Source organism: Lemur catta, chromosome 6, assembly GCF_020740605.2.
Source record: "Lemur catta isolate mLemCat1 chromosome 6, mLemCat1.pri, whole genome shotgun sequence".
Taxonomy (NCBI): Eukaryota; Metazoa; Chordata; class Mammalia; order Primates; family Lemuridae; genus Lemur; species Lemur catta.
This window is the reverse complement of record NC_059133.1, coordinates 99,300,241-99,322,969: the sequence shown is the minus strand read 5'-3', so window position 1 is coordinate 99,322,969 and position 22,729 is coordinate 99,300,241. Positions and strand designations below refer to the sequence as shown.

Below are 22,729 nucleotides of genomic sequence, written 5' to 3'. Positions count from 1 at the left end.
TTATTTGTTGGAAGTTCTGCCTCAGAAGAGTTTCTGGTATTTATCTAAAAAGTATGAAGTGTTGTTGTGATCTTTTGTTGTTTTTTTAGACGTATTATTTTTCTAGTAAAAGTCAGTCCCTGTCAGATGTTTATGAATTTTTATTACTATTGTTCACAGTTTCCTCCCACTTCATTGAGTTATGGCTTGGTGGTGTTAGAACCGGATTCCCTTGGCCCCGGGAACAGAATGACAGAGTCACTGAGGCTATAAAAGGCAAAGGAGTTTATTGACTAGTTCGAACTAGGGTCCAAGCCCCAAGCACCAACGCAGTGGTCTCTTTCCATGGGCAGGAACCCCGCGCAGCGGGAGTACAGGTCTTTTATATATTTTTTTTGCTGGAATTTGTTACAGCCAGTTACCTCTGACAAGGGGACATACGCCCCTCATAAGCTTATTTACGTATTGATCAGGCCTTGGCCCCCTTATCAGTAAGCTATTCGTGGTTGTTTTTCTCTAACTACATTGGAGCATTTTTTTTTAGCTCTCTATCGCAACCAAGCGTTAAGCAAGCAAGCCTTGTATACAAAAGTGGACTTTGGCTGTTAGCTATAAGTTAAGCAAGCAAGCCTTGTATACAAAAGCAGACTTTGGCTGTTAGCTATAAGTTAAGCAAGCCATCACAGAATTAACTAAAATATTGTTTCAGTCCTGTTCTACAGTGTAATAATAGTACAACCATTAGAGTAAATTTTAGGTAACTACTTTTTCAGCCTTTCCTGATCAAGCTGAGTGTTCGAGTGAAAAGCAGACTAGTGGGTGTTGCTAATAAAATTTGCAGTGTGAGATCATTTTGCAGAGTGTCAGCAGCAGAATTCCCAAATAGAAATTCCAGTAATATCTTACAACTGAGATCTTTCTGTTAAACTCAACGTGTCTGTTTCTGGTTCATCATTATAAATGTCCGTGAGATGTGTGCATGTGCTCATTTTATCTTCTGTGTGAATATGCTAGAGGAAGAGTAGTCTGGCTTGTGGCCTGCTTTTTTTTTCTTCTTCTAGGGGAGTTGGCAGGAATTTTTATAAAGTAAAGCCTGCCTGGTTGTAGTTTAAAGAGGGAATATTGATTTATATTTCAGTGGAGAAAATTGCTGTGTAGATTTCTAGGCTCCCAGTCAGAGCATTGCTTTAGTTCTATACCATAGTAAAGTTGGTGTGAGCAGAGCTGAAGATATAAACGCATTGGTAGGTGCATTTTATTTCTTCACTGAATAGTAATTGCCATGCTAGATTTAGTCATGTAGGTGATAGTGTATGTGAGACTATACATATGTAATATGTATCAAAATTGTAACTGTGTATTCTTTATGGTCCATCAATTCCATCTTTGAGCATTTATTCCCAAGAAAAATTTGGATTCATGTTTATAGATATATATATGAAAGTGCCTCTTATACTAATGGAAAATGAGAGCCAATCTAATATTTATCAGTAGTTACAAATAAATTATTTAATATCCATAAGTGAAATTCTATGGCAGATGTCTTCCCTCCACCCAATTTATTTATTTATTTTTTATTTATTTTTTGTTTTTTTTTTTAAATTCTTTTTTTATTTCTTACAAAGGGTTATTTATCCATTTATTTTTGACACAGGGTCTCACTCTGTTGCCCAGACTGGAGTGCAGTGGCACGATCACTGCAGCCTCAAATTCCTTGGCTCAAGTGATCCTCCTGCCCCAGCCTCTCAAGTAGCTGGGACTATAGGCATGCACCACCATGCCCAGCTAATTTTTAAATTTTTTGGAGAGCTGGGATCCTACTGTGTTGCCCAGGCTGGTCTTGAACTCCTGGGCTCAAGCGATCCTCCCACCTTGGCTTCCCAACGTGTTAGGATTACAGACATGAGTCACTGTGTCAGGCCTCCACCGAATTTTTTTATTGTGTTAAAATAGTCATCCTGTAACAATTTTTAAAAGTTTAGTTTGTAGATTCCATTTGGTAAGGGAATCATTATCAGAAGTAATGCTAAAATATTATAATAGGAAAAGAGATCCACTAATATAGCTTATGGTTATTAGACTTGGGCTACTTTTAATCATAGAATAATCTTATATATTGGTGTAAGAGTTGAATGACTTTAGCTGTATGAATATACAATAGTCACACTGCAAACATTTTGCATCCCTTTTGTGACCTAATTTACATACATTTAAACTGTGTTGCAGTTCTGCTTTGCTGTTTAATAAAAAGCCGTTTCAGAGAAAAAAAATACATACAATGTAAAATTTACCATCATAATCATTTTCGAGTGTATAGTTTAGTGGCATTAAGTACATTCATGTTGTGAAATCATCACTACTGTTTGTCTCCAAAACCCTTCATCTCGCAAAATTGAAACTCCATATGCATTAGACAGTAACTCCTCATTCTCTCCTCCTCCTAGTCCCGGGCAAACATGGTTCTACTTTCTGTCTTTATAAATTCGACTACTCTAGATAACTTCATATAAGTAGAATCATATGGTATTTGTCTTTTTGTGATTGGCTTATTTCCCTTAGTACTATATCCTTAAGGTTCATCCTGCTGTAGCATGTGTCAGAATTTCTTTCCTTTTTAAGGCCAAAAATCATTGGTAAGCATCTTTTAAAAAAATTATTTTCTGAATGGATAATACAGGTATTTATACCCTCATTTAAAATGTGAGAACTCTGAAACCCAGAAAGATGGTGATGTGTCCAAATTTCATAGCTAGTCAGTATAAGAGCTGGAACTAAGACTCATGTCTTCTCATCATGGTTTCGTGCTCTTCCCTCCCTGGCACACTGCCAAGCCTCGAACACAGGGAATGATCTTTTCTTGTTGCTTCTAAATTCCTAAAAATAAGATTCTTAGTGTAACAGCCTGTTGGAATTCATTGTATAATATGCTGGAATTTACTTATCCATTCAGATTAAAGGTTCATATACCTTCATTAGGGATATAAGCTAAAGATATACCCTCTCAAACCGTTTAGTTGTTGATCTACACTAGCATCTTCATTTAATTACTCACCCATATAGTTATCTTCCTCTGTGAAAAGCTCACATAATCTCAGTTTTTAAAAAACTTTGTTATATTGTTACCTTTGGGTAGTACTGACTGACTTTAGTGGGATGCAAGGATTGCTTTGGTTTGAGTGCCAGCTCTATCCCTTTCTGTGTAATCTTGGACAAGTTACTTAAACCTCTCTAAGCCTGGTGCCCTCATCAATACAATTGAAATAATAGTACATGGGTTGGGTATCTAAAATAGTCAGATTCACAGGATCACATCACCAGTGTAATGGTGGTTGCCAGGGGCTGCGGGGAGGGAAAGGAACGGAGAGTTACTAATTTATGGGCATAAATTTTCAGTTAAGCAAGATGAATGAGGTCTAGAGATCTGCTGTACAACATTGTGCCTATAGTCAACAATAATGTATACTTAAAATTTGTTAGGAGGGTAGATCTCATGGTAAGTGTTTTTATCACAATAAAATAAATAGTACATGTGTCATAATGAAGATGAACTGAATTAACATATAAGAAGTGCTTGGCACAATCTGGTATATATAAACCACTCATTAAATGTTAGTATTTATTATTTAATGTTTGTAATATTTAAAAGTCATTTTGTGTTTTGATATCCTTTGTATTTTTTGGTGAGATTTTTTGAATGAATGTGTTCATATTTATTTCCCATATAGATTTCTCGTTTCTTCCCTCCTTCAACTTTAGTTCCTATGTAATGCCTTCTATTAGTTTTGACCAATGTCTTTTTTTATCATGTCTTATGCAAAGTGAGGAGCTGCCATACTTTTCATGCTTCTTGTTAAATTACTGACATTTTGCAGGTTGCATCTACATCATTTTTTAGGAAACCGTGAAATAGAACAAGGTGAATCCTAATTTGCTGGATTCAGATTTCTGAGAGCCCTTGTAGCTATTTTTGACTCACCACAATCTGCTCTGTTTTTGCTACTTGAGGAGGAAAGCTGATTTGGGGTTTTCTTTTTTGTCTTGGTTCTAGCACATGCAGATGACGATCCAGGCTCTTCAGGATGAATTGCGGATCCAGAGAGACCTAAATCAGCTGTTTCAGCAAGACAGTAGCAGTAGGCCTGGCGAACCTTGTGTGGCAGAGCTAACGGAGGAGAACTTTCAGAGGTTACATGCTGAGCATGAGCGGCAGGCCAAAGAGCTGTTCCTTCTTCGAAAGACCCTGGAGGAAATGGAGCTGCGTATTGAGACTCAGAAGCAGACCTTAAATGCTAGGGATGAATCCATCAAGAAGCTTCTGGAGATGTTGCAGAGTAAAGGCCTTTCTGCTAAGGCTACTGAGGAAGACCATGAGAGAACAAGACGGCTGGCAGAGGCAGAGATGCACGTCCACCACCTAGAAAGCCTTTTGGAGCAGAAGGAAAAAGAGAACAATATGTTGAGGGAGGTGAGTGACCACTTTTTTAGTTGTTAACATTTATCATCTTCTTTTTCCTTATTAGTCAGCATGGTGACCTAGATAAATTTGTGTGCTCTGCTGGGCTAGTGGAAGGAAATTGTGTTTTGTATGTAAGTGTGTCACTGATTGCTGTTGTGATTTGCTCTCTTGTATGGGTTGACTTCATCTTCTGGTATGTATACTGGCTTGATAACTTTCTGGGTCTTTTCTTCCCCCACCCCCTGATTTCCAGAGGCTCATTTGTTGCTAGAGGGGCACAGAATTTTTTTGGTTTCTTACTCATCTTTAGATTTGTTCATAGAGATAACACAACAAAACCAGAAGCTGAGTAGCTACCTATTATTCAATTTTAAAATATTAATAAGAGAAAGTAAGTGGTTATCTCAGTTTATGTGTGCCTATAAAGTTCTTGGCAACAGTAATGGATGTTTGCCCTGTGGTTTCCATGGAAACTGTTGCCTTGCTATAAAAGATACGGGATAAAAATCATTTGCTGCCATGGAGGCATAGCTAGAAGATTGATATAGAGACATACTGTTATTTATTTTTTAGAGAGGAAATTTAAGCTTTAGCTGACCTCAGTGAATATTGACGATGTTTTACTTTGCTAGGTAATGCTTCATTTAAAGAAGGCATAAAGGAAGAGTTCATCTTACATTGAATTAAAAAAATTAACAGCTATAATAGCTTTTCTATTTATGGCCAGACTTAATCTTTACATTTGGATAAGGCAAAAAAAATCCCCAAACTGTATTAGTAGGAGTCTGAATAATTCCTTTTTAGATGAAATGTGAGGAAAGAGGTTAAAAAACTGGCATAGTCCCAAAGCAGCAAAATCGTAATTTTAAAAAATACTTTTAAATTTGTAGTTTGTTCCATAATTTCTCCTTTTGTAAAAAATGTGAAATGTTTATTTAGAGTGAGGACATTTTTGTTTTTGAAGGAGAATGTAATTGTTTTTTAAAAACATGATTTTATTTCGCAAGAAATCCATTGTACTTGATTAGAAAAATTAGAAATAGATTAGCAAAAACTTAAAACCCAAGATATTATTACCTAGTGATAATTGTTAACTTTTGTCATATATATGCTTCTAGTCATTCTTATTATTTATACTTTTTTTTCATTATTTCTGTTTCTTTTTCAACAAAGGTAGAATACTATACATCACCATGTTCAATATAACTTTCTGTGATGTGGGAAATGTTCTGTATCTGCTCTGTCAAATATAATAACCACTAGCCACATGTGGCTGCCGAGCAATTGAAATGTGTTTATCGTGACTAGGAACTGATTTTTTTTTTTTTTTTTTTGAGGCAGAGTCCAGCTCTGTCACCCAGGCTAGAGTGCTGTGGCATTAGCCCAGCTCACAGCAACCTCAAACTCCTGGGCTCAAGCGATCCTCCTGCCTCAGCCTCCGGAGTAGCTGGGACTACAGGCATGCACCACCATGCCCGGCTAATTTTTTTTTTCCTATATATTTTTAGTTGTCCAGCTAATTTCTTTCTATTTTTTAGTGGAGATGGGGTCTCGTTCTTGCTCAGGCTGGTTTTGAACTCCTGACCTCGAGTGATCCTCCCGCCTCGGCCTCACAGAGTGCTAGGATTACAGGCGTGAGCCACTGGGCCTGGCCTGATTTTTAAATTTCTTTAAATATAACTAATTTAAAATTAAATTAAATTTAGGTATATACATGTAGTTAGTGGCTACTGTGTTAGAGCAGCTATGTCTTACTTAATAATTTATCTTAAGTATCTTTCTCTGTCAGAACTTGTGCTGCTTCGGTTGTTCCGGATATTTCAATCTATGCCAATTCTTTAAGTTTTACAGTTAATAAATACTGAATAACTAAGACTTGCAGAAAGGCACAGTGTTAATTCTGGCAGTGAGCAATCAGAAATATGGTGAATTTGGAAAAGTAATGGGAAAAATCCATGAATGTAAAACTGATTTTCAAATAAGAAGAAGCTCTACAAATATCAAGTCTCACATATTTGTACGTAGGAAGAAATCTAGTTCTTCCTTGGCCCTCATATGTTAGAAAATATAAGTAAAAAAGTTAAAATGATAATTTGAGGTAAAGTTTTGTAACATATGTGTCTAGGCTAATACATAAAGATTGTTTCTAAAGCAGTAAGATGCTAGAGGCACTTGGTACAGCCTTTCGTTTCTCATGTATTCAACAATTATTTTTATTGAGCCTTTAATATGTATTTGATCCTGGGATAGGCACTGGGTATTCATTTTCATATCAGAGCATGTGGTCTGTGTCCTCCTAGAACTTAAAAATCTAGTGGGAGATGGTAAACTTATGAGATGAAATAAATGAATTGAGTGGAGTGTTAATTATGTTGGGAAAGGCAATTTTTATAAACCAGTTAAGTGTCTTTGAGGAGGCTCCTGTAATGGAGATCTGAAAAAAGAGAAACAGCCAGCCTTGCTGAGCATTTGGGTGAAGTCATTTCATGAAGGACAGTTCCAAAGGCCTGATAGGAAGGAGATTTGAGGGAACAGGAAGGAGGCTAGAAGGCAAGGTGTACGGTGTGAAGGGAAGTCTTTATGAGATGAGAAGTTGGAGAGGTAGCAAGAGTAAGATTCACTCATTCTACCCATCAGCTATTTACTGGACACCAACCATGTGCAAAGCCCTAAAGATATAGCAATGAATAAAACAAAATCCATGTCCCCTAGGAGACAAAGTACCTGCCTTCCAACAATTTTATTCAAAGTGCTAGAGAAAACCATTCCGCTGTTTAATCAAGGGGGTGACTCGATCTGATTTAGCTTTTAAAATTTACTCTGGTTGTGTTGAGAATAAATTGGCAGAGAGACGAGAGTGAATAAGGGGTCTAATAAGGAATTTAACTGCTAATCTAGGTTAGGTGAAGGGTGACTTGAAATAACTGTTGGAGGTGTACATAATATTACTAGTGTATCAAGGAAGGCAAAAAGAATTTTGGATTGGCAATACTTGGATATCATAGATTTTATTATTTATTGGATTTTTGTCCATCTTTTTAAAAATCGGTATTTCATTAATTCTGAGACTCACAATTTTCTCCATTTTAACAACATGAAATTGAGTGAAATCTTATACTTAATGCCATCTTACAATCTGTCAGCAAAGCAGCAGCCTTGATCTATTTGTTTGCCTGTGTATTCACAAATACAATCAAGGCTGTTCATTTTGTCAGCACTTCAGTTGAGGTATAAGCATTGTTAGTATTTCTCATGTTAACTTTAATTATTGTTTGGTATGTCGTCAGAAATATTCTGTGAATCAGCATTAAAATGAAGTTACTGAGTATGGAGAAAGTAGTGAAAACAGTTTATAATGATAAATGATTAATGTGATTAAACTGTTTTAATAAGTAAAAAGAAAAAGAACTCTTGCAATCAATATTAAATAGAATTTTAAATGATAAACTTTCGTGTTATGATTTATTTGGAGGTATTTCCCATCATTTCTTTCCAGCACATCGAACGGTGGTGTGTCTTCCAATCACTGGCATCTTAGATTTGTTGAAATAGGGTAACATTAAAATAGCATTTGTATCCAGTGACATTTATGATTAGTTTTTTATTTTATGTATGAACATGATTCTGTAGATAACAGGTAAATAATTGCCCCTAAAAAAAGACAAAGAGGAAAAAGTAAAATTTCTATTAAGCATTGTTATTTTCTGTTTGTATTGAAATTACATTGTTGTGTGTTAGATTTTGTGTTTTGCTGTAGTCCCTTTCCTTTGATTGATAGAAGAGTGAGGACATCTATTGGACAAGTGCTGAATTACAGGCCAGACTTGGTTTGTACTTGGGGCTTGGGCATATGGAGTTTCAACCAGCTTTACAGGTGATCCTGTTATATTAACACATGAAAATTTCATGCCCAAACTTTGGTTCTCAGTTTCTTGGCAGAGAATACCTAAGTTGGTCATGGAATTTTGGGATCTTAATGCATGTGCATACCAAGCATTGTCTATTGGCCAACTAAATAATATATTTCAATGTATGCTCCTATTTTTTTTAATGTAGGTAGATGCTCTTGTGATGAATAAAATATAACTTTGTTTGAAAACATTATTGCAGTCTGACAGTTTTTTTTGTCATGTCAACAAACCCTTTTAGTATAACTGTTATCATGTTAGGGTTTGCAGAAATGTTTGAGGTTAAAAGTGCTAATATTTTACTAGGTTCTAGGCTAGGAATTCTGTTATCTAACTAGCACATCTGATGAATGCCTATCAGTGTTGTTGGCAGATGAAAAGTTTAAGCAGGGAAGATTGAGGAAAAAGGAAACAGATACATAGAGAAAAAATAGACAATAGGAGGAATTAAAGAGGTTCTCAGTTTGATCTTCTGTAGTGATTTTTGGAAAATGAGACTAGTGTCATAGCTTATTTAGAAAAATTTTTTTTAACAGTACTTTGAATTGCTGTTTTACTTCATACCTTATTTATTTAGGTTATTCCTCCTCTCCTTTTTGTTGTGTCATTTGTCCTTCATTTCCATTTTGACAGCATAACTTTTTCTCAGCATAATACCAGTACCAGAGATGGTAAGGGTTAAAGTGCAATGCTGCAGGCCATTGGTGAATATACTGAAAAAGGAGTGAGGTTCTTTTCACTTTCCCTCTCCTTCCTTAATTCCGTCTCCTCTATGTTGCGAGTACAGTAAACCCAGAACTTGTGTGGAAGATTGAATCTGTGAGGGACTTGATGAACAATTTGGAGCTTTTATCCTTGATCCAAGGGCACTAAAGGCTACAATCTGAAACTTGGAGGGAGGGAAGAAATTTCAGACATGCAGACTTTTTAGTCACAAATGGTCCTTTTTGTTAGGTTTGTAAGTAAAAGTTGACTTTATTTATTTATTTATTGATTGATTGATTGATTGACAGAGTCTCGCTCTGTTGCCCCGGCTAGAGTGTCATAGCGTCAGCCTAGCTCACAGCAACCTCAAACTCCTGGGTTCAAGTGATCCTCCTGTCTCAGCCTCCCGAGTAGCTGGGACTACAGGCATGCACCACCATGCCCGACTAATTTTTTCTGTATATATTTTTAGTTGTCTGTATAATTTCTTTCTATTTTTAGTAGAGACGGGTCTCGCTCTTGCTCAGGCTGGTCTCGAACTCCTGAACTCAAACGATCCACCTGCCTCGGCCTCCCGGAGTGCTAGGATTGCAGGTGTGAGCCACCGCGCCTGGCCCAGTTGACTTACTTTATCTTTTTTTTTTTTTTTTTTTTTTGAGACAGAGTCTCACTCTGTTGCCCGGGCTAGAGTGCTGTGGCGTCAGCCTAGCTCACAGCAACCTCAAACTCCTGGGCTCAAGCAATCCTTCTGCCGCAGCCTCCCAAATAGCTGGGACTACAGGCATGTGCCACCATGCCCGGCTAATTTTTCTGTATATATTTTTAGCTGTCCATATAATTTCTTTCTATTTTTAGTAGAGACGGGGTCTCGCTCTTGCTCAGGCTGATCTCGAACTCCTGACCTCGAGCACTCCACCCGCCTCGGCCTCCCAGAGTGCTAGGATTACAGGCGTGAGCCACCGCGCCGGCCCAGCTGACTTACTTTTAAAGCGAAACAGCCAAAGAAGAGGAGAATCATGAAATTTTATTGCTAACTTGTTTGTTTTCTAACTCTAGATTAGATACTATTCTTTAGTAAATGAGTGAGAGAAAGTGAACACATTTCCTAACTGTCTGCCACAGTTGACAGTATCACAAGATCCAGATAATTCTTCCTCTACTTCAATTTTTTTTGAATGAAATTTTTTCAAGTCAAAAGGAATGAAATAAAGTGAGCAAATAGCATATTCTTATACTTGTTTGAATAGTATATTCATTTCTATTTCCAGAGTTTCCTCTCTTTATTAACGATGCATGAGTCAGAGGCTTGATGTATGCAGTGGGAATGGGAGTTTATCAGCTCGCTGACTGCAAGATGTGTTCATAATGAACTTTAATGTGCAGACTTCTGGGTGGAAATTTGTTATGAGTGATGGGTTTTAAAATGTCTTAATAGGAAAGCTTTCTGTTCACGAATGGTTTAAAACACATCTTAGTTCTTTATTGTATGCAGAGAAGGATTTCTTATTCAAATGAATTTCTGTTTTCTTTATATTTTGCTTGTATGCTTGCTAGGGTTTAAAAGTGAAATTATTATAGTTTCACCTTAAAGTAAAGCATTTAGAAATAGGTAATGAGGAAAAGGAGAAATCAGATAAAATTAGTTGAAAATCTGAATTGTAAGGTATTTTAAAAATATGCAGTGTTAACATTTTCAAGTAGATATAGAAATACCAAATAAGAAATTTTGTGAAATATGTTATAAGATTTTATTAATAAAGATTGTTTATAATTAGTAGGCTTCATTTTATTTTTATTTATACATTGTAAAGTTTTATAGTCACTTACTGAACAAATATTATTAAATATCTCGTGTGTACCCAATGAGCACCTTGTTTACAGCATGGAGAATACCACCTAGGTCTAGATATAGAGCTCTAACAGCCACCCAGAAATCCTCCAGGTGTAGGATCCCAGTCAGAACTCTCTCCCTTCCCTCTAAAAGTAACCACTATCCTGGCTTTTATGGTAGTCATGCTTTTGCTTTTTGTTGTATGTATCATATCTATATCTCCAATATTATATTAGGGATATATAATGCTTGTTATATTATATATTAATATCACTCCTAAGTATCAGCCCTAAATATTGTGGCTTTGTTTTGTCTATTTTTTAAAAATGTGCTTTAAATCTCTTAATTATAGATTTCCCATTAATTTTTCCTTTTTTCTTCTTGCAGTTCAACCATTTCTTAGTTTATTAGCTGGAATGATAATTCCATCATGTTTGTAATTTCTGTTTTCATTTCAGTTCGACTTGTCTCTGGGTTATGGCTCATATTTTCCTGCTTTGTATGGTAATTTGTTACTGTATGATGGACATGATGGATACGAGGTTATTGAGTGTCTGGATTTTGATATCTTCCTTAATGAAGTGTTGTTTTATCTTGCAAGAGTTGATTTACTTGTGGATTAACTTGATCCTTTCAAAACTACCTTTTAAACTCTGTTAGGGCTGGTTTAGAATTGCCCTCCCTCTAGGGCTAAATTGGCTCTACTCCGAAGGGTTGGCTTTTCTGGTGTCTCCACTAAATGCCTCTGCTGTTCTCTCCATTTTGGCTGTTTGGACCTTGAATTTTTCCCAGCCCCATGAGAGTTCAGGTAGTTGCTTAACTCATAGCCCTCTGATAGTTGTTCTTTCCTAGTAGCTCATTGTCTGAGCTGTAGAGTCTTTTTTTTTTAATTAATTAATTTTCTTTTTTTTAATTTTAGGATATTATGGGGATACAAACATTTTGGTCACATATATTGCCTTTGCATCACCCAAGCCAGAGCTGTAAGCGTGCGCATCCCCCAGACAGTTTGCTCTGTACCCATTAATTATGAGTTTTCCATTCCCCCCACCCCCTTCCCACCTACCCAGCATTCTTCGTGTGAGCACCTAAGTGTTGATCAGTTAGTACCAATTTGATGGCAAGTACATGTGGTGCTTGTTTTTCCATTCTTGTGATACTTCACTTTAAAGAATGTGCTCTAGGATAATACGCAGGATAATATAAGAGGTGCTAGTTCACCATTGTTTTTTATGGTTGAGTAGTATTCTGTGGTATACATATATCACATTTTATTAATCTACTCATATATTGATGGGCACTTGGGTTGTTTCCACATCTTTGCAATTATACATTGTGCTGCCATAAACATTTGAGTGCAGATGTCTTTATTATAGAATGCCTTTTTTCCTCTGTGTAGATGCCTAGTAGTGGGATTGCTGGATCAAATGGCAGTTCTATTTTTAGGTCTTTGGGATATCTTCAAATTACTCTCCACAGGGATTGTACTAATTTTCAGTCCCACCAGAAGTGTAACAGTGTTCCTGTCTTTCCACATGCTTGCCAGCATTTGTTGTTTTCGGACTTTCTGATAAAGGAGTTAAGTGGTATCTCATTGTGGTTTTGATTTGCATTTCCCTGATGATTAGAGATGTTGAGCACTTTTTAATGTGTTGCTGGCCATTCTGTCTTCTTTTGGAAAGTTTCTGTTCATGTCCTTTGCCCACTTTTTAATGGGATTGTTTGATTTTTGTTGTTAATTTTCTTAAGTTCAGTGCAGATTCTTGTTATCAGCCTTTTATCAGATGTGTAGCATGCAAATATATTCTCCCATTCTGTAGATTGTCTGTTCACTCTAATGATAGTTTTCTTGGCTGTGCAGAAGCTTTTTAGTTTGATCAGGTCCCATTTGTTTATTTTTGTTGTGCTTGCTTTTGGGGATCTTCCTCATAAATTCTTTGCCTAGGCTGATGTGTATAAGAGTTTTTCCAACATTTTCTTCTAGAATTCTTAAGGTTTCATGCCTTAGGTTTAAGTCTGTTATCCATCGTGAGTTGATTTTTGTGAGAGGTAAGAGGTGCGTATCCAGTTTCAATCTTCTACATGTCGCTATCCAATTTTCCCAGCACCATTTATTGAATAGGGATTCTTTTCCCCAGTGTATATTTTTGTCTGCTTTGTCAAAGATTAGATGACACTATGAGGATGGTTTTATATGTGGGTTCTCAGTCCTGTTCCGAAGGTTTATATCTCTGTTCTTGTGCCAGTACCATGCTGTTTTGGTTACTATAGTCTTATAGTATAGCTTGAAGTCTGGTAGGCTGATGCCTCCCAATTTGTTCTTTTTGCTTAAGATTGGTGTGGCTATACAAGGTCTTTTCTGGTTCCATACGAAGCATAGAATTATTTTTTCTAGATCTGTGAAAAATGATGATGGTATTTTGATAGGGATTGCATTGATTCTGTAGATCACTTTAGGTAGTATGGACGTTTTAACAATATTGATTCTGCCAGTCCATGGTAGGGTTTTCCATCTGTTTACATCCTTTACAACTTCTTTTCTCAGTGTTTTGTAGTTCTCTCTATATAGGTATCTCATCTCCTTAGCTAAATATATTCCTAAATATTTAATTTTCTTTGATGCTATTGTGAAAGGTATTGTGTCTTTGATTTGATTTTTAGGTTGACTGTTACTGGTATATATGAAAGCACTGATTTGCATGTGTTGATTTTGTATTCTGAGACTTTACCGAATTCATTTATCAATTCCAGGAGTCTCTTGGTTGAATCCTTGGGGCTTTCTAGATATAATATCATATCATCAGCAAAGAGTGAGAGTTTGACTTATGCCTCCATTTGGACACCCTTGATTCCTCGTTCTTATTTGATTGCTCTGGCAAAGACTTCCATCACTATGTTGAATAGAAATGGAGATAGTGGGCAACCTCATCTGGTTCCAGTTCTAAGCAGGAATGCTTTCAATTTTCCCCCGTTCAGTATGATGTTGGCTGTGGGTTTATCGTATATGGCTTTAATGATTTTGAGGTGTGACCCATCTATGCCTATTTTATTAAGAGTTTTTATCATAAATGTGTGCTGAATTTTGTCAAATGCTTTTTGTGCATCTATTGATAGGTTCATATGGTCTTTGTTGTTGCTTTTACTTATATGCTGTATTACATTTATAGATTTGCATATGTTGAATCATCCTTGCATCTCTGGGATAAAGCCCACTTGGTTGTGATGATTTATTTTTTCGATGTGCTGTTGAATTTGGTTTGCTAAGATTTTCTTGAGAATTCTTGCATCTGTATTCATGAGGGATATTGGTCTGTAGTTTTCTTTTTTTGTTGTATCCTTTTCTGGCTTTGGTATCAAGGTGATATTGGCTTCGTAGAATGAGTTGGGGAGGATTCCATTCTTCTCAATGTTGTGGAATGATTTCTGCAGTATAGGTATCAGTTCTTGTTTGTAGGTTTGGTAAAATTCAGATGTGAACCCGTCTGGTCTGGGACTTTTTTTTTATTGGAAGATTTTTTTATTGCTACTTCAATTTCTGTGATTTATATGGGTCTGTTCAGGAATTATGTTTCTTCCTGATTGAGCATAGATGAGGCTGTATGTTTCTAAGAATTTTTCCATTTCCTCCATGTTTTGAAGTTTTGGGGCATAGAGATTTTTCTAGTATTCAAAGATGATGTTTTGTATTTCCATGATGTCTTTTGTGACCTCTCCTTTTCCATTTCTAATTGGGCTTATTGGAGTCATTTCCTTTCTACTTCTTGTCAATCTAGCAAGAAGGCTGTCAATTTTGTTTGTCTTTTGAAAGAACCAACTTTTTGTTTTATTAATCTCCTGTGTAGTTCTTTTATTCTCAATTTCATTTAGTTCTGCTCTGATCTTAGTTATTTCTTCTGCTGGGTTTGGGATTGGTTTGCTCTTCCTTCTCCAGTTCCTTGAGATGGTTCATTAGTTTGTTGATTTGTGATCTTTCTGTCTTTTGGATGTGAGCATTTAATGCTATTAGTTTTCCTCTCAGAAATGCTTTTGCTGTATCCCACAGATTTTAATAACTTGTGTCCCTGTAATTTAGTTCAAAGAATCTTTTGATTTCCATCTGGATCTCCTCCTTGACCCAACCGTAATTCAGGAGTAGATTGTTTAATTTCCATGACTTTATGAAAAGGTGAGTGTTTCTGTTGGAATTGATGTCTAATTTTATTCCACTGTGGTCTGAGAAGATGCATGGTATAATTTCTATTTTTTTAAATTTGTTGTGATCTGTTTGTGGCCTAGGATGTGGTCAATTTTAGAGAAGGTTCCATGAGCTGATGAGAAGAGTGTATGTATATTCAGTGTTGTTTGGGTGGAATGTTCTGTAGATGTTTGTTAGACCCATTTGTTCTAGAGATCTGTTTAAGTCCATTGTTTCTTTGCTTATTTTCTGCTTAGAGGATTTGTACAGTTCTTTCAATGGAGTGTGGATATCCCCAGCTACTATGGCATTACTGTTTATCATGTTATTTAGATCGGTCAGGGTTTGCTTTATGTATCTGTTAGGTGCATAAATATTTAGAATTGTTAAGTCTTCTTGTTGGATTTTTCCCTCCACCACTATGTAGTGACCATCTTTGTCTTTCTTTATTTTTGTTGCTTTAAAGTTTATGTTACCTGCTATAAGAATGGCTACCCTAGCTTTCTTTTTGTTTCCGTTTGCCTGGAAATTTGTTTTCTATACCTTTACCTTGAGTTTTAATGTGTCCTTATGGGTAAGATGCATATCCTGGAGACAGCAGATACTTGGCTTGTGTTTTTTTAATCCACTCAGCCAGCCTATGTTTCTTCAGTAGACAATTCGGCTGTTCAAATTTATTGAGAGAATTGATATTTGGGGTAGATTTCTTTTTATACTGTTGGATAGATTCTTATTATTTTGTTGTATCTTTTGAGCCATTGTGGAATCAGGGTTCTGGACTTTAACTTTGGGTGATTTTACACTGGTGAGTGTCTCTTGTGCTGTTCAGTGTGTAATGCAGGTCTGAGTACTTCCTGCAGGCCAGGTCTGGTCTTTGCAAATTCCATCAGTGATTGCTTGTCTGGGAAAGTCTTTATTTCTCCCTGATATAAGCAGCTTAGTTTTTGTAGGATAAAGAATTCTAGGTTGGCCATGATTCTGTTTTAGAAGACTGAGGGTGGGTCCTCAGTTCCTTCTGGCATATAAGGTTTCAGTTGAGAAAATTGCAGTTAGTCTGATAGGTTTTTCTTTGTAAGTTACCTGCTGTTTTCGCATTACTGCTTGAAGGACTGCCTCTTTGGTGTTTACTTTGGCCAGCCTAATAACTATGTGATGTGGTGATTGCCTTTTCACATTCAGTCTCACAGGAGTTCTGTGTGCTCCTTGTACCTGGATATTTAGATTTCTGGCTAGGCCAGGTAAGTTTTCCTCCATTCTAAGAAATAGATTTTCCAGCCCTTGTGTATTTTCTTCTTTGCTCTCAGGGATGTCTGTAATTCTTATGTTTGGTCTCTTTACATAATCCCACATTTCTTGTATGTTTTGTTCATGTCTCTTGCTTCTGCGTTCTTTCTCTTCATCTGATTTGTTTAGCACATAGGTGTTATCTTCAAGCTCTGAGATTCTTTCCTTAGGTGATCCAGCCTATTCTTAAGGCTTTCCACTGTGTATTGAAGTTCTTTGAATGTCTCTTTCATTTCCAGTGTTTCTGTTTGGTTCTTTTGTAATACTTCAATTTCTTTAGAGAATTTTTCATTCATTTCCTGTATTGTTCTTGTGGCATCTATTGGGTTTCTATTTTCTCTTCAATACCATTGAGCTTTCTTACAATCCATATTCACAGTTCTTTCTCTGTCATTTGAACCATTTCATTTAAGTTGGTATCCGTTGCTGAGGAGTTAATTATTTCTTTTGGGGGTGACTGTTCACTCTGATTCTTCATGTTTTCTGAATTCTTTCACTGATTCTTTCTCAATCCGGCTTCTTGGTGGAGAACTGGCAGCGGTGCTAGGCGTGGTTTATGGCTCTATCTCCAAGTCCCCAAGGCTCGTTCCTTGACAGTGCTGGGGAGAGGAGCGCTGGTCCTGTATTGCCTTAGGGGTGTTTTAGCAAGTTGACCTGATGTCTTTGCCTTTTGCCGATGGAGATTAGTGAGTTTGGTCCCCCAGTTTAAGCTCCAAGCTGGTGGATTGTGCTTGTGGGTATGAATCCACTGCTCCCCAATAGCTTCAGATGGAGGGCAGTATGTTTAGCTGTGGGGTTATACTCTGTTGTTGATTGTAGTTTGTGTGGCAGAGCTGGTTATTGAGGTAATCAGTTGTCCCTGTGGTAGACTCTGGCCCCCCCTGCTGGGGTATATGACTGCTCTGATCTTTGGGAGTGGCCTTTTCATGCCCATGTAGAGTTTGCAGTGTTTGTTGGATGTATAAGTGGGATACCTAGTTGGATAGTTAAGGCTAGAGGTAGGGAGAGAGGTAGCAGAAAGAGAAGTGTGTATTAATGGTTTGTGCTGTGGTATTAGCAGCCAGATAGGGAGTGTGGATGTTCTGAAATTACTGATATTTCAACTGTTCACTGTTTGTAATTTAGAACTCTGACAGTTCATTAGGACTGCTCTTTGAAGAAAAGACAACTCATTAAGTTTGTAGTTACGTATTCTATTTCTCTCAAACCATGCTTCTTGGTCAGGCAAGAACAAATAAATACGGTGAAAGGAATAGTATAACTAAAGTATTGTGTTATATATTCCTTTTATTATGCTAAAGCATTGTTCAGATGGAAAGTATTTATCTTTGCATTCCCTTGGGTCACTAGAACCTGTCCCCAGGGCACTTCAGAAGTGCTGACTGATTTACTCAGAGACATTTGCAGAACTAATCCATAACACTTATGTGCATATATGGAAGTAAAACTCAATGGAAATCAAGTAGGTGGGGAAGGGAGGTGGGGATGGGTAAATTCATACCGAACAGGTACAATGCCCACTATCTGGGTGAAGGGCACACTTACAACTTTGATTCAAACTATACAAAAGCAAATTATATAACCAAAAACGTATGTACCTCTGTAATATTCTGGAAAAAAACAAAACAAAACAAAAGCATTGCTTGAGGTGGTCTGGTAACTTCAGGATAACATCTCCTTCCTTTCCTATCCTGAACTCACTAGATTTTGGGTTTAAAAAAAAAAAAAAGAGCTTTGTTTTTCTGACATTGTCTAAACCTAAAGTACTTAGAAAACTTGTTCAACAGTCTCATCTTTTTCTACCTGTGGCTCCACTGGAGAGAGATTTTTATCCTAGGTAACCAGGTGGTTGGTTGTTCCTATGGGGGTGAATGCTGTGGAAAGGATGTTGTCAGTACACATGCTTTCAATAGCTTTGTGCAGCGCAGACTGATTGTGATGGCTTTTATTTCTCCTTTTAAAAAGGAAGCATTTCTGATCCCCTTTTTAGACCATTTGGAGTTCTGATATGTCTTGGAGTCGTGTGAAAGGTTGACACACCAACCTGGGGATGGGCTGTAGTTCCAGCTGTTGTAGTAGCTGGGCATCCGTGTGACTGATTTTAAATAAGTAGGTGTTCAGAGGCAGGGACCCTCCTACGAGTACATGGTTGAATTAGCCCAAATGCAGTCCGTGGATTCCCTGATCGACGGGGAAAGGTTGGTCACACAGAAAGGGGTCAGAATATCTCACAAAGCTGGAGTAATTACCTTTTGCATATGACTACTGCCCCTCCCCTCCCCTCCCCTTTTAAAAAAATGAGGGTGAGGAGGGCACTTACTCTCTTTCTGCTTTTCTTCTGTAGGAAATGCATCGGAGATTTGAGAATGCCCCTGATTCTGCCAAAACAAAAGCTCTGCAAACTGTTATTGAGATGAAGGTAAGTGAGAATCTATAAAGAATCTTATGAATCACTTTACACTTTTAAGTGATTAAACACTTTCATGTGCGAGTTTTAGAAAATGGTATGTAATAATATTTCACTCAGTTTGGAGACTGAGGGTAAGAGTAAGACTTAATGAAAATGACATCTTAAAATAATTTCAATTTAATTTCCTTTTAATGACCATAATTCAAATTGGACCAAAAAGGGTTGTCCAGAATTTCTTTAAATCGGCTGTTCTCAAACTTCTTAATCTCAGGACCCCTTTACTCTCTTAAAGTAACATGCTCACTTCCTTCATTTTTAAGAAAATAAATGTCTGCCAAATACCAAATCTGAGTAACGATAGTTATTCTCCCAAGTAAAAATAGTGTTCCATGAAATAGTATCAGATTCAGCTTGCAACCCAAAGCAACATGCAAATGCTGTTCCCAGGGACAACCATCATACTTCAGTATGCAGCAGATGTGCTTCATGCCTACCTCCTTCCCATTTCGTCACACAAAATATTAAAAAGATGTGTACTTGAGGGTTGAGATTTATTAAAAATAATAAATTTTTACTACTTCCTCAAGGAATTCTTAAGTGAAGCAGTCTTTGAAAAAGACTTTTCTTATTAAATATTTATTTTTCATTTTTTTCACTCTAAGGGCTGACACTGAAGAGTATGACTGCTAGTATAGTTCTTTGCCATTGCCTTGGTTTGTGTTAAGGTACTGGCAGTTTTGTCCACCCTTGCTTTTAGTGCAACTGTTGAAGCAGTAGAAAAGTCAAATGATATCCTGGTGTTATTATGAAAATAATTTTGACCATGCAGACTTTGTGAAAGGGTCTAGGGGACCCCCAGGGTTCCATGAACTCCTCTGTGTTAAGTTAATGAATGGTTAGGAATCTTTACGATGTACAATATGGTGATTAAAGAGCTTGTTTTCTAAGTTAAACTCCCTGGCTTCAAAATCTGGCTTCACTTTTGTGTGTCATTGAGCAAGTTACCTAACCGCCTTATGCCTCAATTTCTTTATTGATAAATGGTGATAATAATACCCACCCAGTGGGTTGTTTTGAGGTTTAAATTACTTAAAACATGTAAAGCACTTTGAACAGGACCTGGTGCATAGTAAACATTCAATCCATATTAGCTGTTGCTATTATTATTATTTTAATTAACATTTTCTTTCTTATAAAAGCTCTTATAAATAGGGTCCCCCACAACTTCTGTATAGCCTTAAAAAGCTTGGCACTGTGTTTTGCATTGTGGGCTTTCATTTAATATTTGCTGATATGACAAGAATATTTAGTTAGTTATTGATATATAAATAATATAAATAGGTGCTTCTCAAATAGTTATGAAAACTGTTCTCTTAATTTGGATGGTTTCCTCTTAAAGCTTTGTTTATATTGTATATCCTTGGGGATATACAAATTCCAAATTAGTGGATTCTCGGTTCTTTGTGGTTAATTAGTAATCATGAATATAATCTTGGAAAGGGCCTTTAGAATGGTTTAATTGCATAGTTTTACTTTATTCACGCTCACCACAAGTTTATTTGTATGTGTTATTTCCTGATCCCTGTTGATACTGAAGAATAAAACATATGAATGATGTACCCATGTTCACAAAATTATTTCTGCATTCAGTTTTTAACAGAATGGGGGAGTGTAATGGCATTAATTGGCAGTGGATCTATTTTTTTTTTTGAGACAGAGTCTCACTCTGTTGCCCAGGCTAGAGTGAGTGCCGTGGCGTCAGCCTAGCTCACAGCAACCTCAAACTCCTGGGCTTAAGCGATCCTACTGCCTCAGCCTCCCCAGTAGCTGGGACTACAGGCATGCGCCACCATGCCCGGCTAATTTTTTCTATATATGTTTTTTAGTTGTCCAGATAATTTCTTTCTATTTTTAGTAGAGACGGGGTCTCGCTCTTGCTCAGGCTGGTCTTGAACTCCTGACCTCGAGCGATCCACCCGCCTCGGCCTCCCAGAGTGCTAGGATTACAGGTGTGAGCCACCGCGCCCGGCCGACAGTGGATCTATTTTAAGTGGTGTTAACCTTAAGCTTTTCTGCAAAGAAACAAGAGATTCTGGTGGCCCAGTAGACTCAGGTGGATGTTATGCTGACGACACAACTGAAATAGCTGAGGTGCTGAGAATGTGGCATGAGCTTGAGAGACATGTGAAGGTTAAGAATAGTCTTTGGGGAAATGGGAAGAGGATGATTGATAGACAATGAAAGAGCCTCGTAATCTTCACGGTTATACAGTTTTCTTTTCTCTCTCCTCTTCCTCCTCCTTGTCCTTTCTCCTACCACCTTCCCCTCCTCCATCCTTTCTCTCTCTGCCACTCTTTCCCTCTTTCTTCTCCTCCTCCTTCTCTGCTTATTTTTGTTTTTCCTTTAGCAGTTGAGGAGCAGGGAAGAATGACTGTACTGCTGTAGGACTAGCATTTTGCTGGGTAGATAGAATGATTGGGATGCAAATGAATTGAGGGTGATGGCAGAGTAGTTTGGACATTCAGTATTGCAATGTACCTGGGTATGGAAGAAAGAAAATTCAGATGGACTGACAGGTTGGGAGAAAATGTAAATGTCAGGGAAGTGAGGTTGAAGAACAGGCGATAATCAGATTGAGGGTGTGACAGGCCTGGAAGAGATTCCTGAGTGATGATGGGATCCATAGTACAGTCCTGTAAACAGGATAGCTGAAAAGGACTGGAGGATGAGGTCACTGGGATTAAGGACATCAAGGAATTCTGACATTGAAATCCGAGGATGATGGCAAGACTGGCAATTGTGAGCCAGGTGCCAAAGACTTAAAAAAGTGGGCAGGAGTGATTGAGAAGTCCCTAGATGGCAGATGTGAGGAGGGTGGAGTGCAAGGGAGTGTGAGCTTTCCATAAGGGGCGCAGCATTGAGGAAGCAGGAGAACTCCTCCCCTTTCCCTGCTCCTTTGTGGTGCTGGGGGATTACTGGCCTTCGCTGGGGAGAATTCACGTATAGGAAAGCCAGGTTTACTCCGGGCAGCAGATGATCTTTCAAAAAAGGTTGAGGATTTGGGGGATTTAACAGGGAGCAGAGAATTTCAGTAAGCCCAGTAGGATTGGTTGATCAATGATGGGAGAGCTAGGGGTGGAGAAGTACACAGTCGTAAGGTGAAAAGGAATTGATTTATTTCATTATTACACATTCTGGGAGTAAGAGACCTGGTTGGAACGACTGTTCTTAAATTCAGCCCTTGGTGCCAGTTGGGCTGATGCTAGAATTAGTTGAGAGTATGAAGCATTCATTTTTCTGGTCTGATTTCAGAGAGTAGCTTGGTTGGTTCTTTTTCTGGGCAGTCAGAGCCTGCTTCCTGGTGTTCAGAGCTTCAGTCATGATACCTTTTTGGGGAGAAGCTTTTATGGTGCATGATTTGGTAGTGAGGGTGCTGATTAGTCAAGTGCTGCCTTTATCTGTGTTGAGGGTGGAGAGAAGATGGATAATACTTTTTTGGCAAGGCCCTCGAGGAGGGTTTATAGAGGCTCTGTATAGGTAGAGGCTGCCACATGACGTGCAGAGCTGGAGTTCATAACTGAGGGCTATATTGCCTTGCGGGGAGCCCCTGCTTCATCCATTCATCTGGTCCCGTTCATTACCACCTAGGCGGTTATCAGAGGAAAACCTGCATTTTGTGTTCTTCCATGTGCAGGTTAGTCACGTGCATATGCTTGGTATTTTAGTCATTTTTAAGGGATATTTCCAGATAAATTTATAGCAATATTTTAAGATTTTCAGGTAATGCAATTGAAGTAGTACTCTTTATGGGTCAGTAGATGGCATGAGGCATACTAATTTTAAATGAGTAAATCAAAATCCTGATTAAGTTTTAGAATGTCTCTGGTGGTATTATTTCAGTATATTTGATTTTGAACAAAATGTAAGTTTAATTTGAATAGGTTTGTAAAGGGAAATTTTTGTTGTGATATTTTTAAAGATA

The 22,729-nt window shown here is 37.5% G+C and overlaps 1 protein-coding gene across 7 annotated transcripts in view; it reads left to right on the top strand.

Moving 5' to 3' along the window:
* ERC1 (ELKS/RAB6-interacting/CAST family member 1) overlaps positions 1–22,729 on the top strand; it is a 486,124-nt gene that overhangs the window by 84,413 nt on the left and 378,982 nt on the right. For all 7 annotated transcript variants that reach the window (XM_045554665.1, XM_045554663.1, XM_045554660.1 and 4 more), the window contains exons 3-4: positions 4,028–4,444; positions 18,682–18,756. In XM_045554665.1, the coding sequence (XP_045410621.1) occupies positions 4,028–4,444; positions 18,682–18,756 (492 nt within the window). The remainder of the gene's footprint in view (positions 1–4,027; positions 4,445–18,681; positions 18,757–22,729) is intronic.